General features: G+C 40.1%; 1 protein-coding gene across 2 annotated transcripts in view; it reads right to left on the reverse strand.

The window, feature by feature from the left end:
* Window positions 1-530: 530 nt before the first annotated feature.
* LOC127574823 (cyclin-dependent kinase 19) overlaps window positions 531-20,260 on the reverse strand; it is a 135,119-nt gene continuing 115,389 nt past the window's right edge. For both annotated transcript variants that reach the window (XM_052024216.1, XM_052024215.1), the window contains exon 13: window positions 531-17,282. In XM_052024216.1, coding sequence (XP_051880176.1) covers window positions 17,157-17,282 — 126 coding nt within the window. In that variant the 3' untranslated portion in view covers window positions 531-17,156. The remainder of the gene's footprint in view (window positions 17,283-20,260) is intronic.

Below are 20,260 nucleotides of genomic sequence, written 5' to 3' on the forward strand. Positions count from 1 at the left end.
TTCTACTTATGGCCTCTAGTTTCTTTGGTGTTCTATTCTAGTAAGATTATGTAGTAATATTCTATGTAATATTAAGGATCCCTACTAGGTTACACCTCATGCTCTTCTTCAAAATGGTGGTGTAGAATCTTTAATGTCCACCTGAGAGGACAGATGACAACTTAGTTTTAATGAAGTAGTTTCAACATGGAGGAGGAAGAAGCTTAGATGTGTTTAGAAGATCTCAGGAAGTAGTAGTTCAATTTATTAGTGATTATTCTTCTACTTATATTTTTCTCTAAAAACACCCCAGTAGTATTTCTCTGCCTAAAGCTATCAGGACCTGGCTGGAAGAGAACTTCCCTTCTTATCCAGAATCACCTTTTCTACCTGCATCTTCTGCTGTGGAAATCAGTAGATCACCTTGTATGCAATATGACCATAAGCAGGAGCTCCAAAATGTAGTAACTTGCAAGGTCAGTTATCTAACTTTGACAACCCAACTTTCAATAACTATCACACTTGGAGACAGTAGCAAGCAAAGCTTTTATTACAATTGAAGATACAAAATAAATTCACAGAAATCATTCACAAGTTAATTATAACAGTCGTTTTTTTAATCTCCAAAGATTTTTTTACATTTTTATGCTGAAAGCAATTAATTATGATTTATAATTCCAGTGATGCCCACTGTAACATTTTTGTAATGTTGTTGAAAGCTATGAACTCACAGTAACAATGCTTCAGAATCTCACACATCTGATACATTATACAGTAGTAAAACTAAATGATTATTCATATCTATCTGTTCATACATAAAAATACCAATGTAACCTTTCCAAGGGAAAACTGGGAATTGTGTACAGTTTCCAAATGGTCAGTAATTTGTAATTAAATGGTAAATTTAATTGTGATAAAATTCATCATTCCTGTGAATCCACTACATGACACTTGTTCCTTTAGAGTCGAAGAAGACAATTACTGCTAAAAAAAAATTAAATACATTGGAATAATTTATCCAGAAGATAATGAAGATAACAGTGCTTTCAGGTAAAACTAAGCCTGCAGTGAAGTCCTTTATTGTATAGATTAGTATAAATATTGTAGAATATACACAGAATGCTTCATTAATCTACAAACAAATTAACATTTTAAAAAATTGTCTCAGGCAATTCATTCAGGAACTTTTGCCTTTATAAGTAGTGCTTGTTCCATCTATAAAATATACCCCTAGGGAACTTATCTACAGATGATGTTTCTACTCTGTCAGTCTGAATAAGGAGACTACTACTTTAAAATGATTGCAGATTTAATATATGTTTTTAAACTTTTTTTTGACAAATACAAGTGAAATTTAAACATGGCTTTCTTTCTGAAAGCCTTTACTGCTCCAGTTACATATAGATACACTACTGCTGAGGTAAAGGATGAAAACAAGACTTGTGGAAATCTGTTTAGTGTGCAGCTAGATGTTTCATGGATTGTTTGATGGATGGTTGAGTTTGAATAGCTGGCGTATCTGTCGTATGGTTCTACTTATTGCAGGATCACTACTCTCAAATGTGTAGTAGAAAACTATTTTAGGAAGTACATTATTATACAACTGAAATCTGAGCTGCAGTTACTATTTTTAAAGCATTACATGATTTTGCACCACAGTGGTGCATTTACAGGATGTAAACATTAAGGATATTAAATTACAGACAATACACAGTTCATTGTTCTAGAACACATTTGAAACCACTATGATGCAGTCACCAAGAAACAATGAAACCCCTTTTTGTGAGTGAATGAACAGCAGTGCCCAGCACCTGATATTCATTCACTCAAAGAAATGTTAAGGAAATGTGGGAATATTTCTGTTTTTTTTAAACACACAAGTGCAAATGTAGATTTGTTTAAGGACCCAACTAGTCCCTGAGCAATCGTAGTCTTTTTTCTATTTGTGCACAGCACCAGCGGAATCTAGGATGGACATCTTGTGAGACAAAGAAATGAATGAGGGTGGGAGGGGCTGTACAAAAGGCTATTCCTTGTGACTTGAAAACTTCTTTTTAAATGTCCTCAACAGAGAGTTTCAACAAATGTGATTTCATCATTCATGATAACTTAGTTACAATTTAGTGCAAATAGGGAAGTGAGAATGTTATATGGTGTTATAACATTCCAAGTATTGTGTTGTGTGGTGTAAATAGTGAGAAAACAATAAAATAATCTTTCAAGTCAGGACTGCAAAGTGCTAGAATGTCAAACAACCCTAAGTTGTGGCGAGTGACCTAATAACTGAAACCAGTTACACAATTTACCTATTAAGTTGTACATTACACTCAGATTTGTTAGTAAATTGATGGTAAAATCAATTGATATTTTACTCTGTATGGATCTAAAGTAAAGCAAAATAGAGATATGGATACAGGGCTGGAGAGATGCTCTATTAAAAAGAAACATCACAGGCTATTTCATGTATTAAAGAGCTCTGGATCATGCCAGCACATGGTTTGCTTCACTGTTCAGTATCTGTATTTGAGCAAACTTTTGCTTCTGCATCCAAAGTGCTCAAATTGCATATATGAGATAATAAAGTTATCTGTCCTTTAAATCTGTTCCACCATTCTGTTAATCCCCAGTTGATCTGAAACTTGTCCATTCACCGGACATGACTAAATATTTTTGACACCCTTTTCAATAGAAATCTGTTGATTTCAATCTTGGGGATTTCAGCTGATCGACAGATCACACAACTCCACTCCAACATCTAAAGCCAACACAGCATCACAAAGTCTGCTACATGTCACGGCATCACAGTGCATCTCAGTGTCATTTTCACACATGTATTGGTATTGATGAGACATCACCGTCACCCTACCCACCCTCACCGGGACACACAGACTGACGATGGGTTGGTCTAGAAGATAAAGTTAAAATAAGTTGTCTGCTGAATGTGACTTTCTCTGAATTAGTAAACATTACCACAACCAGACTACAATTGGTAACAGCCCGTTTCTTCTTCTCCTATATGGATGTTTCTCTTCAATACAGAAATACACCAATTGAATTAATTACAGTAATTAGACCAGAGGTGCTGTGACTTGTACAGGAAGTATAATTGCTGCATTAGTTACCTACTTCACTGGATTTCCATGAAATCTCTCATCAAAAATTTGTACATCAAATTATAAATGCAAATTGACCTGATCACTTCAATAATGCAACCTGTTCAATCATTAATGCTTCAAAAGAAAAAATGGTATGATCATTTTAGAGACAGCAGAGACTACAGATGCTGGAATCTGGAGCCACACACAAACTGCTGGAGGAACTCAGCGAGTCAGGCAGCATCTGGGAAGGGAAATGGACAGTTGACATTTTAGGTTGAGACCGTATCAGTCCAGATGAAGGGTCTCGACCCAAAACACCAACTGTCCATTTCCCTCCATAGATGCTGCCTGACCCGCTGAGTTCCTCCAGTGCTTTGTGAATGATCTTTTTTTAGCCAACTAATAATAGTTCAGTCAGCAGTTGGTGGGACCCTGCTGATCTAGCAAAACTGTTAAGTTTAATTGATAAAGTTAAGAAGAGTTAACAAATATATGTTCATTTGGAAATAAAATAGATGTAAAGTTAAAGTGATGGTAGGAGAGACATGAAGTATTAAGCAACCTCCTATAGTTATGCAAAGTCTTGTAAGGACGGTGAGCTACAAATTTGTCTCTGGTTGCTTGCCGTATACTAGACACTGTGCATTTGTAAACTGATTCTGAAATTTGATTCCACTTAAATCACTCAAATGGAATTTCAGAGCTGGAGTGAATTTGGTGCAAGGACGGATTTCCACCCTAAAGTCTCAGAACCCCTAAAGAAGATTCTCCAGTACTTACTGGGTATAATCAACCTAAAGGCAATATTTGATCATGCATGGCATCAGGGAACTCTACAAATATTAACTTTAAAGGCTCAATGGGAAAATCATCTGGTGGTTGGAGATGTAATTGAAACAAAGGAAGATGGCTGAGATGCCCAAGAAATCAAGCATTTCAAGAGAGATGTACTTGGCTGATTTATTCAGTTGCTTCAACACTGACTTTCCATCTATTGAATGAAATGAGTGGTGCTCAGCCTTGATAATTCAAGCATTTGGCTCCATTCACAACTCTTCCAGAAACATGGAAGCTCATGACAATCTAGAGCAATGGAAGTAAAATGTAAAATTCAGACCACATGATTGCTAGGTGCTGACCATGCTGAACAAATTAAGCCCTAGACCTCCCTGAAATCACCACTACTAAGAGCATCGACATCATGGAGGAGGTGAATGGGAGAAATAAATATTACCTGGGGCAAACAGAGGAACATCATAAGTAGAAGGCCAAGATTCTCTGCAACAAGTAGATATCTCTTGACTTTTCAGATCTCTCCAACATCTGGGAGTCCATGGTTTATGTAAGTCCATTCAATATACAATCTTTGATTGGTGCCATGATATAATACTTAAGCAAGTCTGTCTATTCAGCTAGAGTAATTTTGTTTTGTTTAGCAAACATATCACTAAATTCAAATCCTACCAGATAGCTGAGTTTTTGGAGATGACTTGCTTTTACTGAAGATGATTTGGATCCAGACAATCAAATAGTGCTGTCATAGAGTACATGCAAACTTTTCATATTGGAAGATTTCCCAAGTGTTGTTTGGATTTGGAAACCCAGTTTGCTATTATCAGGTCAACAAAGTACCACCAGTTAAAGGTAAGAATCCAGTGCATTCTTATTATCTACAAGTTTTCTTATTAACTACATGCAATCTCAGTCAGAGGCAGTATAAGATTCGTTATTAAGAGGTCAACTTTATTGCCAATAGGAACATTTTTTCCCACTTTTAAGAGTATACTGTCCCCTCTCCATGAGTTATTTCTGTAAAACTATTTACCATATTCAACCTGATGACAGCAGCTTCCTTTGAGGGTCTGAATACAGAGCAGAGTGTAAAATATTTGCAGTTGAACTTTACTTCTCCATTTCTCTGGATTGACACTTTAAACACTATTATTGGATGGGATTTCATAGACATTATTGATGGACTTGGTAGAAAAAGTGATCAAGAAAAAAGTATTTTAAGTTACCCTGATAGATCCTCAGTAGACCCCAAAACTAATTTAACTTTGTTGGGCACCTGGTTCCTGGTGGGATTGATCTGGTTTATGTAACTTGCTTTGAAGAGGTACAGTTTGGCCCACCTTCAAATCCTCTAAAGTCAGGTTAAAGGAATAGCTTAACATTTGACTAATGTTCCTCATGTGATTTATGACATTAGGAATATGGAAATAGAACATTCAACCCCTTGACCCTGCCACAGTCTTCAGTTCCTGTTATAGACCGTTTCATGGTCACTGACTCCATTCCTCTCACTGACAACTATCTGAAATCAAATTGGAGTGTTCATCTTGGCATATATTTTACATATGTAAGATAAGATTCTCTCCTCAGTAAAGTCTGGTTCCTATAATTTGTGCTCCAAGTCCCATTCTCCCATCATCCTGTGCTTCTGAGAGCCTTGGTTTTAAAATTCTCACTCTTATTTTCAAATTCCTCTGTGACCTTGTCCCAGCCTACCTCCAGAATCTTCTCCAGTCTGATAATCCCCTTAGGTTATCCTCAAGTGTAATTGCTCCATCATTGGTAGCTTCAGCCAGCAAGGCTCTGGAATTCCCTCCCTAGGCTTTTCTACCATCCTTTCCTCGTGTAAGACATTCCTTCAACCCTGCCTCCTTAACCAATTGTTTGGTCACGTAATAATATCTCATTATCTCAACCCTGGCTTGATATAGCTCCTGTAAAGCACCTAGACATGTTTCGATGTATTAAAGATATGACACTGCTGTAAATCATATCACTGAGATAGGAATAAGGTTGTATCTGTCTTCCATACCCCATAATACTGCAATTGTTATTGATCCAAAAGGATCTTCCTTAGCTCTATTTTGGTGCAAATTTCAGACTCCCCCTAGGACACTGTGATAGGACATGTCAATTTCCTGGTCCTTATATTGCTTCTACCAGTAATCTCAGATTCAGACAAAAGAATTCCTCCACTCAGCCAACTGCATCAGCCTCCATTCCAGCTCCAGATTCTTACATATTATGGAGATCAATGGATATGGAGTTAGTGCAGGAAAGTGATGCTGAGGTAGAACATCAGCCATGATCTTAATTAGTGGCAAAGCAGGCACAGGAAGCTGAATAGTCTAGTCCCACTATTTCTGATGTTCTTATCCAGCCTCAGTGCCAGTGGGACTACTTCTAAAACGTTGAATGCTCCATGCCCCTTGGATCAACTTAAATCCAAACCCACTTAAGATTGCTGGGGAAGGAAGAAGTCATGTGTTTGTCACTACTGTCAACTTATATTTCTCATGCTATTTGGAGTGGGCCATTTCTGATGATAGCATTCAGCTTCAGTTCTTATAAATATATTTATCCCAAAAAGAAAGTTATAGTAAGGTTAATCATAATTCTTTGCAATAGGAATTTTTAAAAATTATGTACCATAGATATGGCTCTTCCCTTTCTCCTTGTACCTTTATAAATATTAGAACAAAATTCTTTTAGGTGTAAAAACTTTCACACAAAACAGAAGAGTTGAATTAATAAATCAGATATATAGCTCATGTTCAGTCACACCATTTAACCAGTTGTTCTCGTAATTACTGACTTTTATAACTTCTTCAGTACTGTGGGCAGCACGGTAGTGTAGTGGTTAGCGTAACACTATTACTGTGCCAGTGACCTGGGTTCAATTCCCGCCGCTGTCTGTAAAGAGTTTGTACGTTCTCCCCGTGTGTCTGTGTGGGTTTCCTCTGGGTGCTCCGGTTTCCTCCCACATTCCAAAGACATACGGGTTAGGAGTTGTGGGCATGCTATGTTGGCGCTGGAAGCATGACGACACTTGCGGGCTGCCCCAGCACATTCTCAGTAACACAAAAAGATGTTTATTACTCACATGCATATGTACATTTATTTATTACTCACATGTACATTGAAACACTGTGTTTTGATGTACATGTGAGTAATAAATAAATATCTTTTATCTTGCTGAAGTTATGGGGTGAGATCTGTGTACATTTGGAGCAAAATTATTTTCCTTCCTTGTGGGTTCAATGATTGTTGTGGTCCTCCACAATGGTTTGTTTACTTTTTTTTATACACAATTACCATTGATTCAAAAAATTGAAGACATGTTTAAAGCCACTCTGTGATGTAATTTATGCCATCTGCAGTAAGACTGACTGCTGCACAGTACACACCAGTGTATCCCATTCCTCACCCCTGAAAAAACACCCACAGCTGAGTTTGATGTCATTACCATTAGATTAGAAGTCCTTGGACCATATTTTTTGCAAATCTTTAAGCACAATCATTGTCATTTATGACAGGAGATTCCTAACATGTATGAATGATTTGTTCCTGAGGAACATCATGGACTTTTGGGGTTGAACACAAATACCAAAATAAGCAAATTGCAAAACTATATGCAGCTTCCTTTATTAATGCCAAATATCAGAAAGGACAACACCTAGTAGACTGTTGCCACCTAGTAGTTCAGTATTTGTTGTGCTGAAAAAGTTTGCCTATGTCAAATTATTTAATAATTCAATGTAAATAATACAGTGAAGTGGGAACTTGCATAATTTGAATTAACTAAAACTATACCTTAATCACACAGTCAATAGATTAATAGTACACATGCCCTAATATGATGGATTCAGTCCAATACAGTGACAACACTGCCATCTATTCAGATACCTGCTCAGCACTCCCCCACAGAACACTGCTTATGCTGCTCTTGGTTCTCCAATACAAACACACAGGTATACACCTCTTGTACTTTAACAAGATATCTGCTTGGGCTGCATGCTGCTGCACAGGAGCCCAGTGCAACCCCTGGTCTCCCCATTACTTTGCCGAGAACATGTGTCCTGGGAACCCTCTCCACTGCTGTGCTTCGAATCTGTGTCTCAGGAACCTGGATGAATCCCTGCCCTCCCCGTTATTGTGTGCTGCTGTGTTGGAACCCGTTTTCCAGGAACTTGGTGTGATGCCCTACCCTCAGGTGGCCCTCCCTGCTGCAATCTGTAATGAATTACCCGACAAGTAGGTATGGAGACTCTGCCTAGGAGAGCTGGTGTTGGGCATATTGGGGCGAGTGATGTGGCCACTCACTGATTAGATGTAGAGCTTACGGCCACATCCTGGCTGCCATTGCTGGGGACCAGCAGCAGCTGCTCCACATGTTGAGAGTGCCCGGATCCTACGCCCTGGAGGATGTGATGGAAGCTGTGACACCCTCTCTCCGTTTGGCTGCACAGCTCTCCCCAGCCTGAAGAGTTCTCTATGGTAACAAGTGCAAGGATGGTTGCGGGTTACCACAACAATCCATTGCCCCTATTCAAGGGCAATTAGGAATGAGCAATAAATGTCAAGATTGGAAACAACACCCAGATCCCGAAAGACGAATAAACGAAAGATAAATTTTAAAAACTGTACACAATTATTGAAGATAGCTTACAAAATAGTGTGATTATTTAGAATTGCAGTAATGTTAGATTTCAGGATTTTACTGGAGTTTGCACTGCTATATAAGTGATACCGAGAAGCAACATTTCCATGTGTCAAACTAACTGCTGCACTTTGTTGTCAATTACCTCAATATCAGTGTCTAGTTAAACAATACATGAATGATCATTTTCCATGGTCTGGATATCATATACTATAAACAATCTGGATATACTTCTGCATATTCTGAGAAGTATGAAGTCATTATTAGCCTGAAGTGTAGTTAACTTATTGTTAAGACAAATCAGATGAATCAAAGGGTCACTTGAATTGTACAGTGAATAATATCATTAAATCTTTTCACAAAATTTTACTGTAAGCTTACCATGAGATTGTTCATGAAACTGACTGGTCAGATTGTTTGCTGAACAGCACAAATTTGTGGCAAAAGTCCATATCACTTTGTGTTGGAAGGGACTGTCAAAAATTAATTATAGTCTCGCAGATGAACTAATATTGAAGTCCCAAAATGATTTAATAAATCATCTGATGCTCCAACATTTCTGGACTACCATCTAGAGTGGAACTGGTGCATTTGAATACCAGAATTTGGCAGAAGAGAATTGGTTAATATCACTTACAATCCCATGCCATTTCAGAAATACTAATAAATCAACAGGGTAAGAATCAGAAATCCTTACTTAGAAACATAGAAAAACTACAGCACAATTCAGGTCCTTCAGCCCACAAAACTGTGCCAAACATGTCCCTACCCTAGAAATTACTAGGCTTACCCATAGCCCTCTATTTTTCTCAGCTCCATGTACCTACCCATCAGTCTCTTAAAAGACCCTATTGTATCCGCCTCCACCACCGTTGCCGGCAGCCCATTCCACGCACTCACCACTCTGAGTAAACAACTTACCCCTGACATTTCCTCTATACCTACTCCCCAGCACCTTAAACCTATGTCCTGTTGTGGCCACCATTTCAGCCCTGGGGAAAAGCCTCTGACTATCTACCCAATCAATACCTCTCATCATCTTATATACCTCTATCAGGTCCCCCCTCATCCTCCATCGCTCCAAGGAGAAAAGGCCGAGTTCCCTCAACCTGCTTTCATTAGGCATGCTCCGCATTCCAGGCAGCATCCTTGTAAATCTCCTCTGCACCCTTTCAACGGCTTCCACATCCTTCCTGTAGTGAGGCGACCAGAACTGAGCACAGTACTCCAAGTGGGGTCTGACATGGGTCCTACATAGCTGCAACAATACCTCTCACCTCCTAAATTCAATTCCCTGATTGATGAAGGACAATACACCATATGCCTTCTTAACCACAGAGTCAACCTGCGCAGCCGCTTTGAGTGTCCTATGGACTTGGACCCCAAGATCCCTCTGATCCTCCACACTGCCAAGAGTCCTACCATTAATACTATATTCCGCCATCATATTTGACCTACCAAAATGAACCACTTCATACTTATCTGGGTTGAACTGCATCTGCCACTTCTCAGCCCAACTTTGCATCCTATCTATGTCCCTCTGTAACCTCTGACAGCCCTCCAAACTAGCCACAACACCCCCAACCTTTGTGTCATCCACAAACTTACTAACCCACCCCTCCACCTCCTCATCCAGGTCGTTTTTAATTTGTTAATTATCTTGGAGTACTAATTATCTGCCATTATTTTTGCTAACATGAATTCAGAAATATTGATTGAAATGACTGAATAAAATGTTACTAAAGCTGGCAGAAATAACAAGGTCTGTATGAATATTAACACAGCCCTATGAGTGTAAGAAATATCTACTGCGGACTTCAGGTCAATATTATCACCAATGGAGATGAAAGTAAGATTTTACTTGATAAAAAGTATGGCTATTAAATGTAATGCAGGTTGTTGACAATGGATGCTTTAGTCCATTTCTTATTAAGAGACCATTCCACACTGACCAACACAAGGATGCATTTCTGTAATTATTTCAACCTGTCATTTCACTTTGTTTTTAGATTTAGGTAAATGATTTTAAATCTGACTGTATTAAATTAATTTATGCTTATTATCTGTACCTTCATAAATGGACACCTAATGAAAAAAAGGTCAGCTATATCAATTTAATGGAAATCTGTGAATGTTCAATCTGATTTCCACCCTGCCACAATACCAAGGTATTTCTCATCAAGGTCACTATAACAAGATCCTAAGTGATTTGGCAAGGTCATATCTCCCTCATTCTCTTTATCTGTCCAAAGCCTTTAACATGGTTGTCCACACATCAGCCGTTGTATCTTCACTATCCTCCAGCTGGGACCACACTTGCTAGGTTCCATTTTTATCTATCCAGTCCATAGCCAGACACTCACCAGCACTGGCTTCTCTTTCCACACCCACACCATTTGTCCTGCTGGCTCTATCCTTGACTTCCACATATTTCTCATCTACTTGTTACACCTCTCAGTAACATCTTGTTTAAAAAAAAGCAACAATTTTCACATGCAAGCTGAGTACACTCAAATCTTGACAATGCTGCTGTCTCTAAAATGTAAGACTTATTGCCAGCATCCAATATTGAAATAGCAGAGATTTTCTCCAGCTAATTAGTTTTAGGCCCCCTCAGACTCCCTAGCTATTAACTCCTGCATCCCCTGACAACCGTATGAAAATGAACCAGACTGTTTGCAGCCTTGGTGTAACTATTTTAACCCTGGAAAGAACTTCAATCGTATGTCTGTGCCTTCACTGAGTTTGCCTGTTTCCACCACCATAATGCTGCCAACTCTCCCCTGCCTCAGTTCATAGGGTCATAGAGTTGTACAGCATAGAAGCAGGCCCTTCGATCCACCATGTCTCTGCTAACCATCATGCCTATCTCTACTAATCCCACTTGCCTGCATTAATCTCACATCCCTCTCTGCCCTGCTCATTCAAGTATCTGTCCAGTTGCCTCTCAAATGTTGGTGCTGTTCTTGCCTCCATCAGTTCATCTGGCAGCTCATTCTGGATAGCAATTACCATTTGTGTGAAAAACCCCTCAGATCCCCTTTAAACCTCCTCTCACCTTACCCCTCTAGTTCTGGACATTGCAACCATGAGAAACATATTCTGGCTCTCTATCCTACCTTTGCCTCTCATAATTTTATAAACCTCTATCATGTCACCGCTCTGCCTCCTTTGCTCCAGGGAAAATAGACCTAGCCTACCCAACCTCTCTTTATACCTCAAGCCCTCCGATCCAGGCAACATTCTCGTGAATCTTTTCTGCACCCTCTTAGCTAAATCATAGTATAGCGACCAGAACTGCATACATCTGTAATATGACATTCCTTTGCCCACTTTCCCAGTTGATCTGTATCCTGTTGTAACCTAAGACAATCTTCTTCACCACACCACCAATATTGGTGTCATCTGCAAACATACTAATCATGTCACCTACATTTTCACCCAAATCATTAATATACATGAGAAACAACAGAGGACCCAGCACTGATCCCTGTGGCACATCACAGGCCTCAAATCTGAAAAACAACCCTCTCCTACCACCCTCTGCCTCCTACCACCAAACCAATTTTCGATTCCAGTTGACTAGCCCACCCTGGATCCAATGTGTTCCAACATTCTGGACAAGCCTACTATGTGGGATCTTGTCAAAGGCCTTGCTAAAGTCCATGTGGACAATGTCTACCATCCTACCCTCGTCAATTCTCTTGGTCATCTTTTCAAAAAAATCAAGTATCGTTTCTCATGCACAAAGCTGTAGGACTATCGCTAATCAGTCCTTGCCTTTCCAAATGCAAATGAATCCTGTCTTTCAGAATCCCTTCTAGCAACTTTCCCACCACTAATGTAAGGCGCACTGGCCTGTAGTTCCCTGGCTTATCCCCACTGCCCTACTTAAATAAAGGCACAACACTAGCTACCCTCCTGTGTTCTATTACCTTATCAGTGACTAACAAAGATACAAAAATCTCTGCCGAGTGCCCAGCAATCTCAAACCTTGTTTCCCATAATGTCCTAGAACACAGCTGATCATGCACTGGATAAAGATTTATCTATCTTTATGCATTTCAAGACTTCCAACACCTCCTTTGTAATGATGTTACGCTAGGGATATCATTGTTCCTTCCCCTGAACTCACTAGCTTCCATGTCCTTCTCCATGGTAAATAAAGGCAGAGAAGTTTTCATTTAAGACCTCGCCCATTTCCTGTGGCTCACACTGATCCTTAAGGAGACTTCCATGACCATCTTGAATGTAATCAAACTATGGTCACCTGTCCCAAAGTGCTCTCCCACTAACACATCACCACTTGCCCAGCCTCATTTCCCAAGAGGAGGTTGAGTGTAGCCCCTTCTCTAGTAAGGCCATCTTACACATTGCTACAGAAAACTTTCCTGGACACACTTAACAAATTTTGCCTCATCTAATCCCTTAGCACTGTGGCAGTTCCAGTCAATATTATGGAAATTAAAATCACCTCCTGATACAACCCTATTATTCTTGCACCTATCTGTGACCTCCCTACATATATGCTCCTCTAATTCCTGCTGATTGTTAGGGGGTCTATAGTATAATCCCATCAAAGTGAACCCCCCATTTTTTATTTCTAAGTTCTACCCATGTGACCTCACTGGACATTCCCTGCAGATATCCTAAGTACTCCCATGATGTTCTCCCTTATCAACCGTGCAACTCCTTCTCCTCTCTTACCTCCACCTCTGTCACACCGGAAGCGTAGGTACCCTGGAACACTGAGCTGCTGTTCCTGCCCCATCTCTCAACCATGTTTCTGTAATGGCTATAATATCACAATCCCATCTGCTGCTGAAACCCTCGCCTCAGCCATAGACTTGACTAAATCTCAGCTGACTTGTTCTAATCACTGTACACCTGAGATTTACCAGAATTCTGTTGTCCATGTCCTGGCTCACACTTTCATTCCCCATTTGCTGGTTCCTAATTAAGTAATATGTTGATTTTTAAATTCATACCTTGTTTTCAAAATGTATTTTACCCCACTTCCATTACTGTAATCATCAGCTTTATAAATATCACAGATATTTGAGCTTTTCTAATTCTGGCCTCTTAATCTTCCTGAATTGAACTGCTTCACTCTGATTGGTAGTTGGACAGAGACCCTGGACTCTGGAATTCCCTCCCTAAATCCCTCTGCTCCTCTACCTCTCATTCCTTGTTTAAGAAGTTCCTTAAAATCTACCTTTTTGACTAAACTTTTGAGTATCTGCCTCATTATCTCCTTCTCTAGAATAACACTTCCCTGGGACCTTTAGCTATACACTAAGGCCTCATTACATGCTGACTGACTATCCACAGATCCGTGCACTAACAAGGTCAGCCAAGTATTACTGTGATTATTGATAATTATAGCATGTTTTTCCAAAGCCCTCTCCTGTGGTGTTCGGTGAATCTTGTTTGCCGTAAGATGGATTGCATTTCATATCTTGTGCTTGCAAGGAGTGAAATATTATCCATTTCCTGAGCCTCTTCTCTCTCCCTATCTCCTCTGGGACAGAAAAAGGATCAAGTTCCTCTGGTCCTCACCTTCCACCCCACCAGCCTCCGCATTCAACTGATCATTCTTCGCAGTTTCCACCATCTTCAAAGAGATTCCACCACTAGACACACCTTCCCCTCTCCTCCCCTTTCAGCAGTTCATAGGGACCGTTCTCTTTGCGACTCCCTGGTCCACTCTTCTGTTCCCATCAAGCAGCCACCTTCTGACGGCACTTTCTCTTGCAAGCTCAAGCAATCAACACTTGTCCATTCACCCCTTTCCTTCCCAGCATCCAGAGACCCAAATGGTCTTTCCAGGTGAAGCAGTGATTCATTTACACTTCTTCCAATCTAGTGTAGTGCATTCAGTAATCACAATGTGGTCTCTTCTACACTGGAGAAACGCAGACTGGGTGACTGTTTTGTGGAGCACCTGCATTCAGTCTGCAGGGGCAACCTTGAGCTTCCTGTTACCTGCCACTTTAATTCCTCATCCCACTCCCACTCTGACCCATCAGTCCATGGCCACTTGTACTGTCACAGTCAGGCCCAATTGAAGTTTGAGGAATAGCACCACATCTTCCACCTGGCATATTGCAGCCTTCTGGATTCAATATTGAATTTCACATCTTCAGCTAACTTGATTTCTCGGTATCTATCAGTCATCCATCTCTGATATTAACTATGGAGAATGTGCCTAGCCTGACCTCTGGGGCATGTCTTCCTGCTCTGCATTTTGCCACTCCCACATTCTTTTGTCTGTTCTTTTGTATACATTCTCACTCTCTAACTGCTCCCAATCACCATTGACCAGATAACCTTGTTTACAGCCCCACTGTGGTCACCCTGGTTTTACCCTATCAGAGACACACTCCCTCTTCCACAATCCCTGCAGCTTAACAAGCTTCTTTCCTCTCCTTCCCATGAAGGATCTTCGACCTTTACCATTAGTTCTGTTTCTCTTTCCACAGATGCAGCCCGACTGCTGAGTATTTCCAGCATTTTGTGTTTTTAGATAATATGTGAAATCTCAATAGTCAGTGTGTGGCCAAAGTCGGGGTTGTGATTGATAACACTGGGTCTGGAATGTGGGTGCATTTGTAGCAGGAGTCAGATTCCAACGTGTTTGTATACTTTAGTTTGTCTTGACAAGCTCAAACGTTCATTGTGGTTACCATATCCATGGAGGGATTGACAGCATATCCCTTAGAGTCACAATCAGCGGTCTTAGTGGTGCCTACACTTTTTTGTTATCTGTAGAAAGTCTGTGACCCTATCCCTCACAAATAATGAGGACTGTGTATTAAATGCACTATATATAATGAGGGTATTTTGTTATATACCAAGCTTAAAGAGGTTGGAAATGTTCAGCTTCTGCTGCATATGAACAGAGCTGTGGAAGGCAGCTCCTGTCTTTTGGTTGTAATGAGTGCAATTTTAGAATTGGTGTATTTTAAAATGCATTGATATGACAGATAAATTGCATTATAGGTTGATGCCTTAGTGGTACTGAGTTAACACAAACAGCAGAATTTCCCTTCAAACTCATTGTGTTTTCCAATAAGTCTGTAGTAAATGGAATCTTATCCAGTCACTATGAATTTTATTCAGAACTCGTATTAAAGAGCCCTGAAAGTTATTAAAAAATAGTCAATATTTTACACAACAAATGCTGGAAATCATGATGGCTGGAAGATAAAAACAGATACAAGATCTTTAACTTAATCTCAGGATTGCAAAATGATTTTAAATGTTTCAAGTGTGTTTTATTGTGCCATTAGTGTCAGTTAGTTTACAGAATTAGAACTACACCAGACAATTAATTTCTGTGAGAAATGGCTAACAGCAGAGTCAGCCACGGTTCCCGGAGAACCATAAAAATCTGGATGCCATACGGAGTTAAACAAAATCCGTGGAAGCATAGGTTTGGCAGAAAGAAAGTTGAAGAGAATGAAAATTGAAGACTCCCTGAGAAACTGGCCAGCTGGAGGCTCAAAACGATGGGATACATTGCTATGAAAATAAGGAAGACTGGGATAAATGTTTAGAAGATGTAGAGATGTAACATTACATTTTATAATGTGAGCTCCAGTCATGCAGACTTAATTTTAAAAAGCGCATACTGGCAATTCAGGCACTTAGGTTGGTGCATCTGATTTGTGGTTTCCACAATTTTTATCTCCTGGTTCAGAGATATAAATTTATTAGTGCTGACATCGAACACACTTCTCTCTACACCCACATATGGCAAGTGAGTGAAGCTCAATGCTGGAAATTTGCTCTGCAAAAGGTGGGGTCCATTAAAGCGCGGTATAATCAGCAGGTAACTTTTGTGGAGAAAAGCTGAGGCCTGATGTGGGCACTGGCCTCTGCACTGCTATATTAAAACAGAGAACAGATGACTTTCACACTTGCTGCCAACGCTATTAAAACCTCTTTTTATACATGTTACTGAAATTTAAACATCTAAGCACGGCAAATAAAGAAAACCCTCCAAACTTGTATTTCTACTGAACATATTAAAATGTATAGCAAAATGGGAAAAAAATATTTCAATTAAAGGTACAGGTTTAAAAAATAAATCAAAACAGCCATCTACACAAAATCATATAGTGCTTAAAGAGTTAAGTGATTAATGATGTACCTAAGCATGGTGTGTATATGTATTTTAAATATTTTTTTCACAATAAGCTTAAAAAGTTGAATTCCTACATTTAGTTCAGGACAAGCCACACGAAAGCCTGTGAAAGCATCAAAAAAGTGCTCTAAATACACAGTGAACACATTTCACCTGCTCCTTGTAAAAGAGCTCAAGTACTGCGTTCAAATTAATCTTCTTGCTTTTTAAAAGGTATTTACACATAACTTCATAGAAATGACCATAATGGGTAGCTTCCCAGTGCAGTCATTGATAACTGAAAAATTCCAGACTGTCAGACCATTATTTCATTAACAATTTTTTTTCTAATAATCTTCACTGAATAATGCAAGTTTATACTTCTGAATACAAGAAAATTTACGTGCATCATCAAGTTCATGGGAAACTTTTACAGGAACCTTTTACCATAATATTGCTGAAGGCGTTCCTTTGAAGTTCTTCCTGCCAGCAATGCTGATCAGTACCTGTGGGTCTGATGTGAATACTGAGAGCTTTGCTGAGTTGAAGACGCATACCCAGTGTTGCTCTGGGACTGGGAAGAACCCTGAACATTGCTTTGGTAACTCAAGCGGGTACCAGCATGCTGAAAAGAACAAAACCACAAGTTCAACACAACAGGCTGTGCAACAATTGGTTGACATTAGACAAATTAAAATATAAAAATACAGTTTTAAAATCATGTAATCATCAATGCTACATGAAACAGTGCTTAAAGGGTTAACTAATTAATGGTATTCCATAGGTTTGACCTGGATTTCACAGCCTTTACATACCCTTTATTTTTTTCTCTCTCTAACTACCCTCATTAATCTTAAACTGTATACCACCAAGGCAATCCTGGTCTCATCCTGTCAGGGACATTCTTCCCCACCCACTCTGCAGCTTTAAGCCAACTTGGTTTTCCTCACTTTCCCTGTTTCAATGAACAGTCTTCGACCTGAAACATTAACTCTGTTTCTCTTTCCAATGAACCGACCTGCTACGTGTTTCCAGCAGTTTTTGATTTTATTTCAGATTTCCAACGTCTACAGATTTTTCACTTCTGCTTTTTTATGTTTACGCATCCTGTAGACCAGGCTCAAGAAAAAATTCCTTCTGGGTAAAACTGTACGTCTGTTTCAGTCTTCAGAGATTGTTTAACCACAGTGGTAAATAAATTGTAAAGTATTAAAAATAGGATCACCAGCTTAATTTAACATCTAATTGTTAAATCCCTTTTAATAGTAAGAAATATACATTTTCTAAGTTTTGAGTTTATACCTTATGCCACTGCTGCATTAGACAATGGTCAAGCTGGGTTATGGCTCACTACTGCTGGGAACTCTCTGCTTAATGAAATTGCTCTGCCAGTATCACAACTCCCACTCTCATTGGGAGAGGGGAAGTTAGACCCTTTCCAGTTTTAGGACACCATCATGCGGGGATAGAGGGGCAGGAACAGCAATTACTATATAAATAATGCACCAGAGAAATCTCTTTGTTATTTATTGTATTGGTGAATCGTGATCAGAACCATTCAGCAGTCCATTTGCTAAACTGTTATATCTAAAGTTACAGGCTTGAATCAGCATTTTTTCTAGTTATCTTTAACTAAGGTAACGAACCAGCATATTACGGAGAGTGTTACACTCATTCAAACTTTTTATTCTGCATAGCAGCAGTTACTTCTCATTTTCTTTTTTTATAATGTTCCTGCTGGACTCTGGGAGAACAACAACTTGCATTTCATGTAGGAAAAAATGCTTCATAGGAATGTTATTGAATTTGACACCAACCCATGTGTTAGTGATGGGCAACAGCTTGGCAAATAGTACAGGCTTTAGGTAACATTTTCAAGGAAGAGGATATCTGAAAAGGCAGAAAGGTTTAGAATAACAGTCTTGGTAGCTGAAAGTGCAGTCACCAAAAAATTTGGGACAGCACAGATATCTTGAGAGGGTTCTACGGCTGGTAGAGATAACAAAGGAAAAGAGCAGTGATTTGTAAACAAAGTTACGCACATTAAAAATGGAGACATTATGGACAGCTCAGTGAGCATGGGTAATGGCAGTGTTTGGTTGGGGTTCTAGCTTACTGACCCAGTGGCCAGGAAGGGCACTGAGTGTTAAGGAAAGGGAACTGAGGGAGAACAGAATAATGGGTGAATGGGACCTAGGGCAAGTGGGGACACAGGCAGCAGATGTTTGGGGTAGAATAAGCTTATGGAGGGTGGAATAAGGGAGATGACCAACAAATGATATGTGACAAGATGAGTTGAGGCATGGGTGGAGACAGACATTGCTAACAGGTAGATAAGCAGATCCAAAACACAACTTTCAGTCAATAATGTCACTGCTGTAAAAACTAATGCTATGTTTCTGGATGATGCTGCCAAGGAGCAGCACATAGCTGAGAAACAAAAGGGGAGCAAGGACAGATCCTTGGGGACACCAGAGATTATGGAGTGGGAACAAGAAGAGGTGCCCAAATGATGACTCTCTCGCCACACTTGGATGGTTATGAATGGATCCAGGTATCCATAATTTCATCCATAACGGTGCAGAGATACTAGAGGCTAACAGTGTGGTCACTTGGTGTCACAAGCTGCAAGAGGGTTGAGATGTTATCAATGACTTTTGTCAGAGTTGTTTTGATACTGTAAACAGGGAAGGAAACCTATTTGAAGTTCTAGGAAAGAAAAGCTTGGATTTGGGCAGCGGCAGACTTTCAAGGAGTTTAGGAATGAGGAAAGTTGGAGTTGGGATGGTAGTTTGTGAGTGAAGAACAGTCAAAAGTTAGGTTATAAAGGGGAATAATGACAGCAGATTTGAATGAAGGAGACTTAATTTGGTTTAATAGATTTACATTTGATTCACTTTATCTTTCAGTTCCCAAGATTCACTAGCTTATGAGAAGAGAAATTCCTTTTCATTCAGTCCTGACTTGGAAATATATTACCATGTAGCGGCTGCTACCGCGATGCGAGAATAAAGACACATGTCTGCAAGCTGTGGAACAAGACTGATTTATTTACCTGCCTTGTGCAGGCCTTTTAAGCGGCGCAGTTCCCGCCTTCCGAAAATGGAAATGACGTACGTGCTACATCATCAAAATCTTTTCGCGCGCACGGGTTCTCCCCCATCGCTTGGGGAAGACGAAGGCCCAATACCATCTTGGGCCCCGCCATTCCAACAACGCACGCCCCGACCGCCGAGCCAGTTCGCCTACGCGGATGGTGAGTCGCCACACAACCCCCCCACCCCAGAACCAGCGATACAGTCCCCAAAGTTCGCAGGCTGTGCTAGCCGTTGCTTAGGTGGTCAGCTTCTGCATCGCGGTGTTAGAGCCTCGACCGGTTGTTGTAGGTCTAAATGGGCTGGTTTGAGGCGGTCCATCGTGAAGACTTCTTCCTTGCCCCCAGTGTCCAAAATAAAGATGGACCCATTATTTCTGACGACCCGGAACGGCCCCTCGTATGGTCGTTACAACGGTGCCCAGGGTGTGCCCCTGCGAACAAAAACGAACTTACAGTCTCATAGTTCCTTGGGCTCACAGGATGGGGACTGACCATGTCACGAAGTG

The sequence above is a fragment of the Pristis pectinata genome, chromosome 10 (assembly GCF_009764475.1).
Source record: "Pristis pectinata isolate sPriPec2 chromosome 10, sPriPec2.1.pri, whole genome shotgun sequence".
Classification (NCBI taxonomy): Eukaryota; Metazoa; Chordata; class Chondrichthyes; order Rhinopristiformes; family Pristidae; genus Pristis; species Pristis pectinata.